This window comes from Gymnodraco acuticeps, unplaced genomic scaffold (genome assembly GCF_902827175.1).
Source record: "Gymnodraco acuticeps unplaced genomic scaffold, fGymAcu1.1, whole genome shotgun sequence".
Taxonomy (NCBI): Eukaryota; Metazoa; Chordata; class Actinopteri; order Perciformes; family Bathydraconidae; genus Gymnodraco; species Gymnodraco acuticeps.
This window is the reverse complement of record NW_022990172.1, coordinates 1,279,790-1,300,526: the sequence shown is the minus strand read 5'-3', so window position 1 is coordinate 1,300,526 and position 20,737 is coordinate 1,279,790. Positions and strand designations below refer to the sequence as shown.

The following is a 20,737-nucleotide window of genomic DNA, read 5'->3' as shown; positions in this document are numbered from 1 at the left end:
GGGTGGGGAACCTTTTTCCTTTCAATTTTTACAACATCCTCCGAGGGCCGTACAAATGATTGAACTCAACCTCTGCTTAAAAAAACTAAAATCACAGCCCATTCATTTCGCCTTTCTTTCATGTTGTGCAAAAAAAAAAGCAACCTCTTAATCCAGATATCTCACCATGACTCGCGCATGCATGTGCACGGTTGTGGCATGACCACCAAAACAGAAAGATATGTACACAAGATGTGTGCAAACGTATTTAGTATCCTATCCATGTGATTTTTTTTTAAACTATTGACGTTAAAAGCATCAATCTGGTGCACTTTGAGAGCAACATTAGGACATCTATGGATACATCTCAACACCCATATGAAACAGAACTGTAAGCAGATTCTTCTTTTTGGATATTTTACAAATCACTCCCCTTTTAAACTCTATTCTTGTTATTTTTAACAACTTTTTTGTTACTGTCATATAGTATTTTATACCTGTTTTTCATTTAGTCTCTAATGTCTCATTAATAACTATAATGATCATATCAAGGTGTGCCTTAACCTCACTGAGCTGAGGTTATGTGAGCCTCTCAGGAGAGAGCTCTCTTCCACCTGGTTGTAGAAAAGCTCTTTAATTTCGTTAGCATAGCTAGCTAACCAGATGCTAATAACAACAGATCGCCACTGTGCTTACAACTAAAGACACAGCCACGCAAACACTGCGGTGTGTACGGCTCCTTATGGGTACTGCAATATTTGAAGAGCTGGAGCGGCGTTCCGGTGCTCTGTAAGCACGTCTAGTCTACACTCCTTTCAGACGAGACATATACTGGAGCGTTAGCTTCAGCGTCAGACAGACGAAGACTGACAAAGACATTGGAGTCCTGCGGGAGTCACGAGGGTGGCAAAGAGGAGGCAAATCCTAGTCTGATTGAGCTAAATATCGCTGGTGTTTTATTTTATTTTATTTAGTTTTCTAGCCCCTCAGGCTATAATCATGTGTATTTTCTCCATTCCTGTTCATGTGTCTTCTCGCAATTATCACTGGCCCCGTGTATCTCCTAATCGATATAACCGCCATGCTCTCGTCTATCCCACATGCTCCACTGAGATCCAACATCTAGTTTCAGGTGGCCTGTGGAACTGCGAGTCAGCTGTTCCTAAGGCTGACTTCATCTCTGGCTACGTCTCCCTGCAGACCCTGGATTTCATTGCTCTCACTGAGACCTGGATTACTCCATCCAACACATCCACCCCAGCAGCTCTCTCCACAGCATACTCCTTCTCCCATACACCCAGACCCACTGGCAGAGGAGGTGGCACTGGTCTCCTGCTCTCTCCCAAATGGAGCTTTTCTCTCTTCAAGCTACCTAACTTCACTCCTTCCACCTTTGAATTCCATGCTGTCACAGTAACCCATCCTATACAATTAACCATTGTTGTTCTCTACCGTCCACCAGGGGCCTTGGGGGACTTCTTGGAGGAATTAGATAATCTCCTCTCACACATCCCTGAAACTGGTCCTCCCGCTGTACTTCTCGGAGACTTCAACCTCCAGACAGGGAAGATAGACGAACTAACATCTCTGTTAACCACCTTTGCTTTCTCACTGTCTCCATCCCCACCAACTCATAAAGCTGGCAATGTCCTTGATCTCATATTCTCAAGGAACTGCACTACTTCTAACCTCTCTGTAAACCCGCTCCACACATCCGATCACTTCTTCATTTCATTCTCTCTACCCCTTTCCAAACATAACAAACTAATCTCTTCTCATCCTGCACCTGTCCGCCGTAACCTTCATTCCCTCTCCCCCTCTACCTTTGCCTCATCTGTGCTCTCAGCCCTCCCTTCCTCTGACTCGTTCCAACTTCTGCCTCCAAACTCTGCTGCAGAAACTCTCCTCTCTACTCTCTCATCCTCTCTGGACTCTCTCTGTCCTCTCACATCTCGGCAGCCTCGTCAGTCCCCTTCTGCTCCCTGGCTAAATGACGCACTGCGTGCTAATAGAACCGTCCTTAGGGCAGCAGAGCGGAAACGGTGGAAATCCAAACACCAAGACGACCTCCTAACCTATCAGGCTCTCCTCTCCTCTTTCTCTGCTTCGATCTCTCAGGCAAAAAGCACTTTCTTTCAAGATAAGATCCAATCTTCCTATTCCAATCCCAAAAAACTATTTTCAATCTTTTCCACCCTCTTGGACCCCCCCAAAGCCCCTTCCCCCTCCTCCCTTCTATCAAGCGACTTTGTTAACCACTTTGAAAAAAAGGTTGATGATATTCGCTCTTCTTTTTCTGACTCACCTTTACTCACCGCTGGGTCACCAGACCCTCCTTCCACCAACACACTTACCTCCTTTTCCCCTCTCTCTCCAAGTGAGGTTCTTACCCTCATTACCTCTGCCCGTCCTACCACCTGTCCTCTGGACCCTATCCCCTCAAACCTACTTCAGACTATCGCTCCTGATATTCTACCGTTTCTCACCCATTTCATCAATACTTCTCTAACTTCTGGTCACTTTCCAAACAGTCTCAAGGAGGCAAGAGTAAACCCTCTCCTAAAGAAACCCACTCTCAACCCGTCTGATGTTATAAACTACAGGCCTGTCTCTCTACTCCCGTTCCTGTCTAAAACACTTGAACGCGCTGTCTTTAAACAACTCTCCTGTTATCTCCATCAGAACAACCTTCTGGATCCGCACCAGTCTGGTTTCAAGGCAGGTCACTCCACAGAAACTGCTCTCATTGCTGTCACGGAGGAACTGCACACTGCCAAAGCAGCCTCCCTCTCCTCTGTCATCATCCTTTTGGACCCGTCTGCTGCATTCGACACGGTGAACCATCAGATCCTCCTTCGCACTCTCCAAAAACTTGGAGTTTCAGGCTCTGCACTTTCCCTCCTCACCTCATACCTCAAAGACCGTACCTACAGGGTAACTTGGAGAGGGTCCGAATCCGACCCTTGTTAATTAACTACAGGGGTGCCTCAGGGCTCTGTTCTTTGTCCCCTCCTCTTCTCCTTGTACACAAACTCGCTCGGATCAGTCATTAGCCCGCATGGTTTTTCATACCACTGCTACGCTGACGACACCCAATTAATTCTGTCCTTTCCCCGCTCAGAGACCCAGGTCGTCGCATGCATCTCTGCTTGTCTCTCAGTGGATGTCTGCTCATCACCTCAAGCTCAACCTTGACAAGACTGAACTGCTTTTCCTTCCGGGAAAGGATTGTCCCACTCTTGACCTAACAATCAACATCGGCACCTCTGTTGTTTCCCCGACTCAGACTGCAAGGAATCTGGGTGTGACCCTAGATAACAAACTGTCCTTCACTGCAAACATCGCTGCTACAACCCGCTGCTGCAGATACACGCTTTACAACATTAGGAGGATACGTCCCCGGCTGACCCAGAAAACAACGCAGGTTCTGGTCCAGGCTCTCGTCATCTCACGCCTAGACTACTGCAACTCCCTCCTGGCTGGTCTACCTGCATGTGCCATCCGACCTCTGCAGCTCATCCAGAATGCAGCGGCTCGTCTGGTCTTCAACCTTCCAACATTTTTCCACACCACGCCGCTCCTCCACTCACTTCACTGGCTTCCGGTAACTGCTAGAATCCACTTCAAAACAATGGTACTTGCGTACCATGCTGCGAATGGATCTGGCCCTTCCTACATCCAGGACATGGTTAAACTGTACACCCCAGCGCGTGCACTACGCTCTGCATCAGCCAAACGACTCGCTGCACCCTCGCTGCGAGGGGGATCCAAGTTCACATCAGCAAAAACTGATGGGTTTGCTATCCTGGCTCCAAAAGGGTGGAATGAGCTCCCCATTGAAATCAGGACAGCAGAAAGCCTGCACATCTTCCGGCGCAGACTGAAAACTCATCTCTTTCGACTTCACTTCGAGCGATAGAATTACTAACAAAGAACTGCTAAGAAAGCACTTATATACTAATAAAAGGACTGGCTTATCTATAGCCAGTTAAGTAGCACTTGAAATGTCTGGCTCTATGAAACCTGATGTACTTATATGATTCTGTTTTCTTCAAGGTTGTGTCTTCCTGGTCGAATGTACTTATTGTAAGTCGCTTTGGATAAAAGCGTCAGCTAAATGCAATGTAATGTAATATACCACGTGAAGAAATGTTACGCTCGTGTTGTGTTCAAGGAACCTGTCCTTGGCCAGGAAAAACAGGCAGTCGCTTGTTTAATTATTTTGCGGTTTAGATTTCTTCTTCTTTTTTGAAGTGAGAAGTTGTCCGTCAGTCGGACGGACAGACGGACGGACCCCCCCCCAAAACGAAAACTCTTCGGTTCTCCACGAATTACACAAGTCACCCAAATCAGCGTTAAAAAAGCAGGAGGCGCCGAAAAGCGACTAATTTGCATCACTGTTATATACTTGTTTAGCCTTTGGACAATAAAGACAGTAAAAAGTCATGCGGCACTTAATGCTTCCAACCATTGATCATGTATGGAATGGATTACTTTAACTAAAGACAAAATCTAAATTTGATACTTAAGAGGGCAGATCTGAAGTTTAACAGAGCATTTTCTTAGATGATTTTTAAGCAGATATATGGATATCTGGGACAATGACATCATTAATGTGTTCTGGTTTGAATTATTAGGTGAAAGATGTAGTACAGATGATTTCAGTTGGTTTAAAAGAGTTATACAATATGTTGACTTATGAGCAACCCCCTGTCACATTAAAGCATAATAACAGTCTGAAGATGTATCAGCAATAGTTGAAGTTTCCAGCTGAATAAAATATCATTGCACTCATGATTAATTTACCTGCAAATCAGGAGCTAATTAAGATGGAGCCATAGAAGCTGTAAGGCCCAATGCACAGGGACTGATTCATAATCAATCCTCCATATACAACTCATATTAAACTATTCATTATTCATGTTTACACAAGACGGCAAACAGTAAAGTTTCACACTACTTTACATTCATGTCAGATATTTTAACATTGAAGTGCTGCAAATATTGCCAGATATGTACATAGATTTATTACCAAAAGTGATTATTTCTGCCAATTACTGTTCTATAAATGGCATACATATAATTTCTATGAGACCTGGTTGGAGTTAGAAGGATATTAAGTGAAAAAAGAGCATTTCTGTACCTGTGGAAAAGGACGGATTTAACCAACGTCACCACATCTCGACTGGCGTTGTAACCTGCACACACGATGGCCACATGTATCGTCTGATGGGTTATAAAGAATAGATAGAAAGAGGGAAAAAAATGGTTAGAAAAGAGAGAAATTCACTCACACATGCACAGAGAAGAGAAAACACAACAAAAAGAAAAAATGTATTTGTATTTACATTAAATTACCAGTCATCTGGTGGATGACTGGGGGGGGGGGGGATCTTTAGCTCTACCCTTCTGCATGAGGTTGGGGTCATATTTATTTTGTTTTATCATTTGAGGACTATATTGTATGTTAAAATGCTGTACATGTACATTACCAAATGTGATTATTTCTGCTAATTACTGTTCTATAAATAGCATACATATAATTTCTAAGAGCTCTGGGGCCTCATTTATAAACGGTGCGTACGCTCAAAAGATGGCGTACGCCAGTTTCTAAGCAATCTTTGCGATTTATAAAAAACAAACTTGACGGGAAATGTGCGGTCCTCCACGCAAACTGTGACCCATGCGTACGCACAAAAACGGGAGAGACGAGAAACTGTTGGCAGAAGGAAGAATGGAGAGAAATATGTGGAAATAATACCATCAATAAAATGTTACCTCTCATTTATCATATATGAAGAATTAATGTTCACAAATTGATTAAAGCCAATCGTAAAATGATTAAACAAACGCCTGTTTGAGACTCCTCCACAAAAACATAACTTGGATAAATAAATAAATACGGAAATGTTATTGATCACCCCTCGATTATGTTCTCTTGAGAAATGTATTCTCATAAATGATGCGGTAAACAGAAGGACAGAATTACTTTAAACTGACGCCGTTTTGCTTTTCAATAGGTTGTATAGATACGAGCATGGTTTTAAACTATCATGTTTAATCATGTTTTATGCCGTTCCCCAATACTTGATAAATCGCTCGTAAAACACAGGAGGTATGGAAACTAAGAACACCATATGTGGTAAATTGTACAGCTAATATAACACAACACATTAGTTTTATTTCCTTAAACTGGTGGATATAGAGTTGCTGCGGGGGGGTTGAGACGCACAGGCTGCAGTGGAGACACTGCGCACAGCTGATCGACAGCTGTGCGCAGTGTCACTCCGGAGGGATTCCCCGATCATTTCTTACAGTTTCTCATTAAGGGGGCGTCTCCTGTTTCCGGTACAAACACACTGCCTGAGGAAGGTTAGGCTATGTGTATTTTTTTTGTCATTAGCCTTTTTCGGACCACTTGTTTATTTATTTTGGTGACGATCCGACCTCCATGCTGCTACTCTGGTTCAAACTGCATCCACCAAACAATATGATTTATCTCGACCTCCCCAAAAGAACCAAAATCTGACACGGTGTCAGATGTCTTTTTTAGCTGTTCTGTCGTAATTTCCTGCGATCTTCTTCATGCAGTCAGTCAAAATGAATATTAATACGGGGCGTTTCTTTGACTATTTATAGGCAAATATGGGCGTTACGTGAAGCCCGCAAAAGCTGCGCCGCATTTCGAGTTGCATGTCCTACGCTGGTACGCAGTGTTTTATAAATCGGAAAATGTCTGTGCGTATTTATTTGCTTTGTCCTACGTAAGCAACATTCCCACGTGAAGGCTTTATAAATGAGGCCCCTGGTTGTAGTAAGAAGGCTATTAAAGGTCACCTATTGTGCAAAATCCACTTTTTCATGTATTTTCTACATAAACACATGTCTGAGTAAAGAGAATCTGAAAGTTTCAGGAAGAAAGACCCCCTCTCTTTTTGTCCTGATCCATTTATATAAAAACCTGTCTGAAAATGAGCTGATCAGATTTTGGCCACTTTATGATGTCATAACGATTTTTTGGCTTGTGTAACCATTAGGGGTGTAACGGTATCCGTATAATACAGATACGAATACCGTTACACCCCTAACTACATCATCGTTTTTATGCCATTGAAGACCAGTTTTGACCAGACAAAGACCAAGGTAAGCCATGTTAGCGTTTTTGTTAGGATAAGCTTTTGTTATTTTCTCCACGAATTTGTAATCTTTGAGTGTTGAGGTGGGTACCAATAGATTCTGTGTCTCCTTACGATCATAAACGATGTGTTGGATGTGCAGCTAGGATAAGTAATAAAGGTGCTAGTGTTAGCATTTAGAGTTTTTTTTGAAAAAAAAAAATGAAAAAGATCAGTTAAATTAGTTTGTTTCCGTTATATGGATATAAAACATTCATAGTTTATTAAATATGAAGGTTCCTTAGACGCCGTTTCCTTCAAATGACGCGATTTCGGCCCCGGATACGGGTCCGTGGGGCTTAAGAGGTTTTAAACAACAAATGAAGAACAAGAAGAAACACAACAACAAAACGAACAAAATACAAGAAGAAGAAAAGTTAGTTTGGCGATTTCAGATAACACACAGGAGCTAGAACCCACCTGCTTCTTTTAAATCAGCTGTGTGGGAACATGTCGGGTTCCCTGTGGACTACAATAACGATGGAGGTGCGAGTGGTGGATCGGACGAGGACGGTGTGTCGGCGTTGTTCGATAGCGGTGCCGTATGCTAATGGAAACACACGCCAAACATGCTAAATCATATCAGAAGGCATCACCCAGATCACCGGAGCCCGGCAAAAGACAACAGCAGTTCAGCAGCTTATCCCCGCTGTTTTTAATAAACCAATAGACATGAAAGCCGAGAGACCAAAATAAATAACCAAAGCTTTTGGCATATGTTTTTCAACGGCTATGCGCTCTTGAAACACTTTCTTATTATTTATGAGGTAATATTTTCAAGACATTCTTTTTAGTTTTACAGCTTGATGAAACCTTTTTGTTTGACATCAGCCATTATAGATAATATAGCCATCTGAGTGTGTGGTACTGTTTGTGGTTTGTTTTTAACTGTTTAATACAGTTAATTATTCAAAATGTCAGAGTTCCTTATTTTTAAACTGAAACTTGCACTACTGTTCAAACATAAATAACAAACCTGGAATTATGCATTTGGGTCTTTGTTTTGCTTTTTCTTGTTGTACCGAACCGTGACCCCCAAACCGAGGTACGAACCAAACCGTGACTTCTGTGAACCGTTACACCCCTAGTAACCATTAGCCAATAATCAACCAAGGTAACCCCAACCCCCCCCCCCCACCTTATCACCTGAATCTCCTCCTAGAGCACCATTGTGTTCTTTTTAACCAAATCTCTCTCAGAGGGGCGTGGGGAGTGGCTCCTTATTTTCATCTAAAGTAACAGACAGAGAATCAGCACTTTGGAAACAGGGCTGAAACAGAGGGGATTATGGGATGCTGCAATGATCTGTTTGGTATTTAGAGAAAAAAAATTAATTGACATGTTTTGTATATATCAGAGACCTATAATATATTGATGAAAAACAGTATAATAGGGGACCTTTAAGTGAAACAATTAAAGTGAAATTCATTCTGCACAGAGAAGAAAAAACACTGTGTATTTGTTAGATAATCTTGTTATTGCCCTGGACCTCTCCCTCACGGCCCTGGATTATAGCTTCAGTTTTAGCTCTCACTTAAACAAGATGTCTGAACTCCATGTGCACTTCCTCTCCACTCTCAGACCTTCTGCAGTTATCACCCTGCGGGGGCGAGGGCAGCTGGGCTAACCCGCTCTAACCCTCCAAACGATGGTCATGTTCGAGCACTGCTGGAGGGGTGCTACAGTCAGACTGCCCTCTCTTTTTCTGTCCTTTTCACCCTGACGGCATTCTGCTCTCCCTGCAGTGTGCCGGCCTTGAACAGTGCGTGGCTGCAGCAGAGGACTGAGAGTGAGTGACAGCTGGTGTGGGAGGAAAGTAGAAGGTGGTGATAAGAAAAACAACTGAGGGCATATCCTCTCTCCGACCGCTACACAGCAGAACTGCAGCAGAGAGACTGTCAGCTCCAAACCTCCTGGTATTTTCACTGCATTCTCATTATTCAGAAATACTGGATTATATAAATGTAATATGACATTTTTAAAGTCTCTTTCCACTAATGTGTAGAGTGCAACTTAATATATTTAGTACATGTTTGGTTTGAACTGTCATTCCTTTACCAAATGTATTTAGTTCAGTTTCCTGGAATCATGGATTTAGTTTAAGTTATTCACTTAATTTTTGGAATTCATACATACTGCACCTTTAAACTTGTAACTACATAGGGGACGCATCTCACTTTTGCAGTGCTTGTGTACATATATTTTGATTCATGGTCTACCAACTGTGAAACCAGGTAATTCAACAAGTCATTCAGATGTTACAAGCAGGCCGAATACAACCCCGTATCTCATACAATAGAACGTTTTCTTTGCTTGTGTGTAAGGAACAATATGGAAAAATAAGCAACTTAAAACAGGGCATTTTAATTGTATTAATAGTGCTTGAACATGAATTGATAGAATGTTAAAGAGGACATATAATGCTCATTTCCAGGTTCATATTTGTATTTTGTGATGTGGAATTGATGATTGGAATGTGATAGAAGTGCAACTGATACATAGTGATGTCATCATGTTGCAGAAGTAAAGAAACTCTAGATTTTAGCCTTTGCAGACCATTTGCATGCACCAAAAATGATATAACACACTAATAAAAGCATAATAGTACCTTTTTAACAGTATTTAGGGATGAACTGATTACACTTTCTTTTAAAGGTAATTCTGAAACGTACTGTGTAAACCCATGAGCTTCATAGTCCTGAGCCAATATCCTGAAGATGTACCATAACACCTTCCTACCTGCAAGTGTAGGCTTTTCTATTCATCCAGACAAACACCTACTGAGCTGAGAGGCGATGTGCTGAGTTGGTGTGAGGCACTATCACTGCAGGGATCAGAGCATGGCTGTGTTAAAGCGCTCACATCATCCAGCCTCCTGACAGCGAGCCATATCCCAACAGAGAGCCATCACTGCTGAGGATTAGGGTAATAGGAGGCTAAAGCCTAGATATAATATGCCAATGTGCTAATGGTACTCTGGTTCCTGGAAAACATCTTCAAGGTCATATTGCATTGCTGAACAAAAAGGTTACGAGTGGTGTGTTAGCAATGGGATTTAATGTTCTAAAATCTTCTATAACAAATGTACATTAAAGGTCCCCTATTATACTGTTTTTCATCAAGATATTATAGGTCTCAGATATACAAAACATGTCTCTGAAGTGTTTGGCTCCAAATACCAAACAAATCATGCATTGTAGCATCCCATAATCCCCTCTGTTTCAGCCCTGTTTCAAAAGTGCTGATTCTCTGTCTGTTACTTTAGATGAAAATAAGGAGCCACTCCCCACGCCCCTCTGAGAGGTATTTGGTTAAAAAAACACAATGGTGCTCTAGGAGGAGATTCAGGTGATAAGGTGGGGGGGGGGGGGGGTTACCTTGGTTGGTTGTTGGCTAATGGTTACACAAGCCAACACATTGTTATGACATCATAAAGTGGCCAAAATCTAATTTTCAGACAGGTTTTTATATAAATGGATCAGGACAAAAAGTGAGAATATTTTTTCCTGAAATGTTCAGAGTCTCTTTACACAGAGGGGACACATGTTTATGTAGAAAATACATGAAAAAGTAGATTTTGCAGAATAGGTGACCTTTAAACATATCTCACCTCGCACTTATCCACCACTGGCTGCTGCACACAGTCGGAGTTGTTTCCCGCTGTACCAGCTTTCTGCCCCTCATTTTCGCCGGTGCCCTCCTCTGAATGGGTTCTGCTCTGGTTGCCACGGTGACCAGCGTTCTGGAGGCGTGCAGACGGGCTCCTGGGGGGGCGGCTGAGCTCCCGGCGCAGCGCCCGATTCTCCTCCTCCACGGCACGGACACGCAGCTCTAAGGCATGCCGATCAACGGCTCCGCCCACCGTCGTCGATGATTGGGCTTCCAATGGAGACAAAGGGAGGGGCTTCACTGTGGGGCAAAAAACAATGTGTAAGAGATAGGGAAACATAATGCAAGATGTGAAAGGTCTTGGTGTCGGTTTTTTTCCTGGAAATTCAACAAATGAAATACACATTACAAACGAAAATGTGGTGAATCTGATCTTTTTACAAGTGATATAACACATCCAGCGATGGACAGAGATGGCAAAAGTACACACATCCTTTACTCAAGTAGAAGTACAGATATTCGTGGTTAAAAATACTCTGGTAAAAGTAGAAGTACTGACTAAACTTCTTTGCTCAAGTAAAAGTAAAGAAGTTTGGGCTTCGAAATATACTTAAGTAAAAAGTACCCATAACTACCAGCTGTTTTAAAGAGCAACTTTAACTGACCTCCCTTTATATTAATAGAACAATAATGTCATTGTTAGCTAATGAATGTTTCCATGCTGAACAACGGCAACGTTTTCATTGGTCCCTCTTCTTTAGAGAAGACCAGGAAGTGATGGATACACGGATCGTGTTCAAATCAATAGGCACGCAATGACTCTAAATAATAATGATCATGCCACAAAACACAGATTAAAACTAAAGTAACAAACCTGTTTTAGAAATATAAGAAGTAGAAAGTACAGGTATTTGTGTTAAAAATGTAAGAAGTAAAAGTAAAAAGTCGTCAGAAAAAGTTAGTGGAGTAAAGTACTGATACCAGAAAAATGTACTTAAGTACAGTAACAAAGCATTTGTACTCCACTACTTCCCACCTCTGGTGATGGAAATAACCCCAACACAACCTGACACTTATAACAACGTCTGTAAAATCAAACAATTATTTATCGTTTCGCTGTATTCATTTTTCATTTAACAGTTGAATTAGATTTCCTGTAAACAAGCGACAAAGTAAAGCAATCAACCATAAAGCACATCAAATACTACATTAAGTGCTGACTCGGCACATGTGTTGACTGCCTGTCGTTTCTGGTGATTTATCACCTTAACTCTTTACGGTTTATACCTACATTTATTTTTTATTACACCTGGGCTGCGTTCCAAATAACATACACACTCCTTGCTTTTAGTATGTACTGCAGCTTCCGTGCAGAGAATGAACCGTTTCATGCAGTGGCTATACAATCTGGACTACTTAGTCATTACATCGTACCTATGTAGGGATTGCAGGTCAATAGCCATAACAGTATGTCGGCTCCCATACTGCAGTGCGCGACAGGATGCAGAAGGACATCCTGGTATTTTTCCCATACTTCATTTCACACACTTTGTATCAAGACATGCTATATCTCTTTTCTAGCATATTAACTAGCATGGTAGTTATTCGGAATTGGGACGTAAAGCTGGTTTGTTGTCTGCAACCAACAGCATGTTTTCCTTTAGTATTTATAAATTCTTCAATGCACTTTCAGGTTTTTAAATCAGGATCCTTATCCCGTGACTTTAAATGCTCTTTTTATCTCCTCTTACATTATCATTAAATGTAGATACCAACATCAGGGGTGTCAGCTCAGATTATCCCGCTTCATGAATAATTATTGTAAGACCCATTGAACTCTTGTGGATAGGCAACTATAAACCTCGAATGCTTATCTAGATTATGATTGTACTTTAAAGCAACACATTCATGTTGTAGACCCCTGTCTTTTACTTAAAGGGGACATATAATGGAAGACTCACTTTTTCAGTTATTTGGGGTACGATGAGTGCCTTGAAAATACAAGCTGGGAAAAATACAACTCTATCCCAGGGACTGACGGATAACACAACTAAATGTAAATAGTAGGGCCGGGACTTTAACGCGTTAATTAAGATTAATTAATTACACAAAAATTAACGCGTTAAAAAAATTAACGCATTTTAATCGCACTTATTTTTGCACCGCGGAACGTTTCTCACTGGATGAGTTTCAGGCGTACCGATTATACTGGAGCACCAACTAACGTTCATGACTTCAGACAACAACAAACCACAGTGAACAACAGTGGGAAATGTTGTTTTAAAAAACGGACGGATGGAAGCGTCGATAAGAGCACGGTTGTGTGCAAATTATGCAAAAAGGAATTCGCATATCACTGCAGCACATCAAGCCTCAAGTATCACCTCAATGCAAAACATATAGCAGCTAGCGTGGAAGCTAGCGTGGACGTTAGCCTCTTTTATCGCGTTCACACCAAAAAGAGCAGGTACTAAAATTAGTTCATGAGAACCTTTTTACCCCCACGAAAGTCCCTGCTAGAGAGCAGAGAGCTGCTAGAGAGCAGGGACTTTCGTACGGCTCTCTTGTGAGAAAAGAGCTATATTTCTGATTGGCTGGGCGGATTGCAAACCACGCCCCGTAAAACTCCCAAAAAGTGTTGTGAAGCCGCCATTTTATTATCCTGGCATTAGCATTATTAGCATTAGCATTATCCCAGCGCAGAAACGCAGAGAGACTAACTTATGGCAACACAAAATAAAACATAGGAGCGGTGGAGATGAGGAGGTGTCGGCGTTCTGGCGATTTACTCGGAAGGCTGCTGGGACTCCCAGCAGCTTCTACTGAAGCCAGTCCCCAACTCCGGGGACTTCCGGCCGGGGACTTTGGGCGGCAGTATACGCCGTGAAGTGGTTTGCGGCCTGCCAGTAAACCCAAAGCAGAAGAAGAAGAAGTGACGTCAGCGGCTTCATTTGCCTAATCCACCCCCAGGTTCAAAGAGTTCTCATGAACTAAGTTCTCATGAACCTTTGTGGGAAAAGTACTGCGGTGTGAATGCGCCTAATGGTATACTAAAATCCATGTCTAAAATCTCACTGTTCTTAGGTCAAATATTTATATGTTATTAAAAATGCGATTAATTTCGATTAATTAATCACAAAGCCTCTAATTAATTAGATTAATTTTTTTAATCGAGTCCCGGCCCTAGTAAATAGCTTAAGATTTATTTCAAAGTTAAAATGATATGTTATACATCTTCATTGGACTAGCATACTGTCAAAAGAACTAGAAGACATAGAATTCTCTTTTTTTATCATTGCACAAGGTACAGCAATAATTAGCGTACAATGCTACTGTATCTTCAAACAGAACTCTTCCTTAAGAAGCAGCTGTTTTTCATTGTTAAACTCTGATTTTCTTTGGGTTTCTCTATCATTATAATATCCCCCATAGGGCGTATGGGGCTTTACATTTTAGGATCAAAGTGATGATATATCTCACGTTTGGGAGGACACACATATCTCTCCATCAGAGCTGTCAGAACAGCAGATAATTTTGCACTCTGCCTATCTAATCCAAGTCAGTAGCAATATTCCTCTGCTCTTCTCTGACTGCTTCAAATGTGAACAAGCAGCCCTGCGTCTTCGAAGAGAGGCAGAGGGATGAATCTTTCGAGAGAAGATGAAGCTCTATTGGAAACTTCAGCTCCCAGAGGGTTGGGGGAGGCCTTGGTTGAAGATCATTAAATAATACAATGGGTTCTCCTCCACAATCTCACTGGGGAACACAGACAGCCTTGGAAAACTCCACATATTACAGTATGGCAGGAGACCAGAGGCATTAGAGCTCGCATTACATGTATTGATCGGTGTTGGGTAATAGATGGCTTTCCAGGATGATACCATCTGTCATCTGTGTCAACAACCAGTTGCGTTCCCCCAACTGGGAGATGTCCTGGTCCCAGTTCAACACAGGCAGATAAACATCCCTGTACTGAGAAGGCCTACAGAGAATATACCAATAAATTCCAACACATTTGCAACTCTTTCATTAAATGAAAAGATGGCTGGAATTAATTAAAGTAATGTTCTCTTTGGTCTCAGCTCGGTGTTCTTTAACAATGTGTTTTAATGAATTGACTGATTGATTTCCTTCACATTTTTGTCCCTTGTGGTCATTTTATATTAAGGCAGTCAGAATGGGTCCTTTCAACCATGGAGGGTTACTAAGCCCTCTCCCACAGAACCAAAGCACCTTCTGGGCTCCATTTTGTCCAAACTGTCGTTAATTTGCAAAGAGGATTTGGTGGACTTAATCCCACTGAACTGGCCATTTGTTTGTGCTGCGCAGAGATTGCATATGGCAGCAGATGGACCGGGTCTTTAATGCAGCCAAATTAATCTGGCTTTCAGGTATTTGTTGTTAAGCTCATCGCCTACATGCAAACAAAAGTCTCCATGAAAAACATTTATGCAGTGTATTTGTATTAAAACAGACCAGGTTAATAATGCTTGCTAAGCTTACAACTTTTTTAAAAGGAAAACTCAAACTCAAGCATAAATAAAATATATTTTGATGTAGGAAAATTATAATTTCTGTAAACCTTTAAGGACTTTGTTTATTTGCCTACTTTTAGTCTTAATTCGAATGTAAAATAAAAACCATAACGACCCATTGCAATAAATGTAAACTGAGCATTACATTATAATGTTATCCTGCCGCAGGTTGTATCTTCTGAGGTATGTTTATGACCATATAAATGTTAACTGTCTGCCCAGAATGATAACCTGTTGTTGAGGCTCAATGTTAAGTCAGGACAATGCGACACACTCTGCAAACATATTGGATTTAAACATTAGTTATGCCCCGGGCCAACATTTTATCCCTCTGAGCAGTTAGGAGACATCTGTAGGCTCACAAAAAATATATTTGAAGATACAATCTGCTGCTGCTGGAGAACAGGTATATAACGTTTCCTCAAAGGTTTCTGTAGGGAACCTTATGTGGAGAATAGAGTAATTTATAGGGTTGTGTGGGCAACTACAGGGCAAAATTGAAGCAGGACGTTGGTTTTCAAACAGTTAAGACAACCTTCTTTAAAATCGGGGATTGGTTTTAACCTGTGTCTCTTGACTGGTCAGACAAAAAAAACAACGAAATTAACATTTCATAAAGCTTATTGTCAAAGCATGTGTTATCTACACGAGTCAAGTACCATTATATATTAACCAACCAACCTAATAAAGGGTTTGATCTGCCTAACAACAGCAACCTTGCTGATGTCTCACGGAGAGATACAGCAGGTCCTTCCATCCTGCAGTGGTCAGACCACACACACACACACCACACACACACACACACACACACACACACACACACACACACACACACACACACACACACACACACACAACACACACACACACACACACACACACCACACACACACCACACACACACACACACCACACACACACACACACACACACACACACACACACACACACACACACACACACACACACACACACACACACACACACACACCATCTTCAGAACTGTTACAGGATGTGTATTTTGTGAATTGTGTACATTTTTATACATGCTTCTTAGTTAACATTAAGCTGTCTTTGGCTCTTTTCTGCTGTAACAAATGTAAATATCTGTGGGACGAATAAAGGGATTCTGATTTTGATTCGGTGTGTGTGTACCCAACAGGAAGTGTGTGAAGAACAAGACATAAAGTTATCTTACTCTGTTAGAAGTTATAGAGTAAAAATACACACAAGCAAACAAGACCAATGGACATTAGTCCCCATGTACATATTATATTCCTTGCTCAAGGACATCTCTGCATTGCCCAGAAAGGGAACTGGCCGGTCTCCAGCTACCAGAACATACACTTTTGGTATTGGTAAGTTCCTACAGGCTGAGCTACTGCTGTCCATCGTGTGTCAAGGTAGATTGATTGTGTCAGCTATCTAGTCCTGGCATTGACAGTGATGGTATGATCTGGCTGGTATCATGCAGCGACTCACCACGGCACAGAAATAAAAACTGATGGAGTGTCTGGGTCAGTGACCTTGAATGCTGTGGGACGGTTAGATGGCGAGATGGATGGTGGTCTGCATGACAGCTGCTAACAGGTTTGGCACCCACACCCGCATTATTTATTTACGCTATATAACACCATGACACAATGTATTAAGTACACACTCATTCAACTTTTAGTTTACTGTACTGCCACGCCATAGATGTGGATGCTAGGGTTGTATACATTGATTTTAGCTTGATTGTTTAGTCTAAAAGGATTTTACGGGTAGAAATATCTCCATTGCATTTGGACATTGTTGAAAATCTCTTGTTTAAATGGACTACAGGTAAAACAGACGATTAATAGTATTTAATGAACTCCTAAGAAACATTGTGTTTTCAAATGTGGTACAAGTAAAAAGGACAATCAGTTCTTAAGGCCATCTTGAGTATTTAGACTTCCAACACCCTTAACCAGGTAACCGTAACTCCCAATGGACAAAAGGTGTTGTCGAAATCAACAATAGGAAGTGAACCAAGTTTCTGATGTGATTTTTGGCAACAGGCAAAAAAGCTTGGGTACCTGTGTTATTATTCGCAATGCTTGATGTTTGCTAGACCCCTGCAGGTGCTCCTTGGACCTGAACAAAAAAACAGAGTCATGGAACACTTACCTGAATACGAAAAGAGACCCTTATTAGACCTCTGAAAAGCTCTACCTCTCTCCCCATTTAACAAGGCAGAGGCGGTACATACCAATTGATATTATTACGTAATAATTGGCATCCTTTCGCTCACACCACCACTGAGGTTTGAATTAAAAAACGTAAGGCTGTAGGTATTCTCTGAGCCTGCTGATAAGAGTTAAAGCAAGTTGCAGAGGCCTGGAACTGTCATGTTCTGCACGACTCAAATTACAGTTGTGGAGTGTGCTACACCTTCAAAGATGGTGATTAAATTATGGGGAGAACTGGGACAAGTAGGAGAGCTGATGCAATTAGAAAGTGACTGAAATAGAAACAAGACAACTGAAGAGAGCTGGAACAAATATTCTTCTTGTTGCAATATAAATGTATAGGACATCATCTTTTTACTTTTTTCTTCTCAACTCGTTTAGCTATTTCTTACTTGGTGATGACCAATCAAGACTCCATACTTGTTAAAATGGATTGTTATGGTCATCTCTAGGGGTGCACGATTCAGGAAATCTCACGATTCGATTCGATTTCTTGGGGTCACGATTCGATTCGAGATTCAAAATAGCTCAGGAGTCCGGAGAGAGTGAAGAGGATTTCCTGGTGTCATTTCCTGGTTGCTGCATAAAGTGGAAGTGCCATGATAGCGGGACATTACGGTAGGGCTGCTCGATTATGGCAAACATCATAATCTCGATTATTTGGGTCAATAATTGATATCACGATTATTAAAAACGAAAAAAATGTTGAACAGCATGTTTTTAACAGTTGATTACCCTGATAATTCAACAGAAAAACCTATAAAAAAAATTCATTAAAAAAAAAAAAATAAAAAAAAAAAATCGTTTTATTTAGATTACGTTGTTTTCCTAATCGTTGGAAGCCATCATTGTAATTGCGATTAATTGAGCAACCCTACATTACGGAGCTCACGAGTCCGCCCTGTGAGGCATGAAGAGCGGACAGAGTAAAGAGGATTTCCTGGTGTGTTTCCCTGGATGCTGCCAGTCGAAGTGCCATGTTAGCTGGACATTACGGAGCTCACGACGTAGAAAAAATGGAAACCAGCGTTGCGGCAAGACTGAAAAATATGAAACGATTCTTGGAATTTCTGAATCGATTCTGAATCGGCAGAGATAGAATCGCGATTTTTTGCGATTTTTTTGCGCACCCCTAGTCATTTCTGTTTTTTTAGTTGGTGGACAAATTTGCCAAATGGCTCCAACTTTATAAACCAGTGTTATGGACATTTGAGACCCAACACTGTGGAGAGTACAAGTCAGAGTGATCAAAAACAAATAAATGGTGAATCAGACAGAGTTGTCTTTCTGGTTATTTATTTGAAGCTTCAAATACATAAGATACAATAAAATAGACACAGGTCTCACAGAGTATAGAATAGTCTGCGTGAGTGTGCGCAGATATAAAAAAATAGCAAAGCTTATATACAAGAAAGAGTGGGAAGTTCAGAAATCTGTCTTCACACGGTCATATTGTTATTAGACACCTGTCCTTGAGCTGTAGATAGTATAACGGTTCTCACAAGGGAAGTTCTTGTGTGACTTTGTGTGAGTCTCAACCTAGTAGCCAAATCAGCTCTGTGGCCTTGAAGTGTGGCCTTGAAGTGCTTGGGAATAAACCCACAGTGGAGTATAAGAAGAAAACAGCACATCTCAGGAAATGATATAGGTGTTTTACAATGTGTTGAGAAGAATTTGGTTTAAGCATATAAGGATATAATAAAAATGTCCACTACACCAGTCACATATTATTTGTTTGATTTGTTGGAGGAATACGTCTCTGTTTTCAAGATATTGATGTGTAGTCTATATAAGTCATGCTGAGGACACAAGGACATACATTTCCACTTCTGAGCTACCAAAATAAATGTTCTCCATAAACCAAACTCCCACATCTCTTTTCTTATGAATATGGAAGACTATTGTCCATTTATGAAAGCAGAACCCACAAGTTTCACTACGCCTTGAGGAGAACTTAAATTCATTTGGCAGGAAGGTCAAAGTAATTAAATAATAAGCAGACAATGTGGTTCAGGGCAAGGAGAGAATATATGCAAACTGGACTTTGGGAAAAAGCGGTTAATTTCAATAAAAGTATTATAATACATGCCGCATATCCCGGACCCCATTACCAAAAATATGCGGTCCATTAATGAGTTTTGTTGGGGTGTAATTTGTTTTCCAACATATACAAAATAAATTCATACTTGTTATTGTACTTGTGCTTGTTTGGCTGTCTGCCCAAAAGTGGTCATTAAGAGGCAAGGCAATGTTTTAAAGAAGATTTGAGGGGATTGAAAAAATCCTCAGGGTCATAGCATTTGTTCATTGTAACCTAAGGGAAGCCATTTTAAAGTTAACAAGTATTTCGATTGGGAGCTCACAGCAGAGAAAAAACCTCAACAAGCCTAACAATAATCCAGACATGATGAGATGAAAGCATGGATAACGCTTTTTTCATTTGAGAAACTGACAAGGTTTAAGCCCTCAGCTGAATACATATGTTTTTCACAACATTGCTTACATTTATGATATTCAAGGGGGAGGATGAAAAGTAATTTTTTTGGCATGTGGGTCGGCATGTGAAGAGGCTGAATTAAAAAACCTAGTTGAGTAGAGGTTTGAGGTCATCACTGTGTGCACTGAAAACACTGAAACCTTGACTTTAATTAAATGTATTATGTTACTGTATTAGGTTAGTTAAAAGTAATAATATTAAGTTTGAATACAAATATTAGGTTCAACTTATTATTATTGCTTTCAACACAATACAGTTATGTGAAGACATAATACATTTAATTAAGGTCAACGTTTCAGTTTTTTCAGTGTGTCACAGTATGGTGGCTTTTGAGGTCATTAGACTTAGGCTGGTCAAATGTTTACATTGAGTACATTTTTTGTGCTCTTCTACTCTACTGCTATACCTTATGGATCGGGGATTTTCAATGTTTGACACCGTGGCGTCAAGTACATAATGCAACAAAGGCGCCCTTGCAAAACATGCAGGAATAGGAAGGCAAGAATGCTGCGTCATATCTTTAGTATGTTTATCTCTAGAGATATTTAGTGTGTATTCGACAGCTTTCTTACAGATAAACACAATGGTTCCATTCATCAGAGCCAGGAAGATGGATTTGCGGGTCGTTCTCTAGTTTTTTGCAACTTTGGATTTAGTCCAATCATGTGACGTTACAAGGAGCGAACAATTCCCTGTGCCACAGTAAGCACACCGATGGACATGCCTCAC

General features: G+C 41.0%; 1 protein-coding gene across 3 annotated transcripts in view; it reads right to left on the bottom strand.

Annotated features, from left to right (window-relative positions):
* The window catches only part of large1 (LARGE xylosyl- and glucuronyltransferase 1), a 76,861-nt gene that overhangs the window by 37,569 nt on the left and 18,555 nt on the right, over nt 1-20,737 (bottom strand). For 2 of the 3 annotated variants that reach the window (XM_034217665.1, XM_034217666.1), the window contains exons 3-4: nt 10,765-11,063; nt 5,123-5,205 (exon numbers count right to left, since the gene is read on the bottom strand). In XM_034217665.1, coding sequence (XP_034073556.1) covers nt 5,123-5,205; nt 10,765-11,063 — 382 coding nt within the window. The remainder of the gene's footprint in view (nt 1-5,122; nt 5,206-10,764; nt 11,064-20,737) is intronic. The other variant, XM_034217667.1, reaches the window with a different exon arrangement.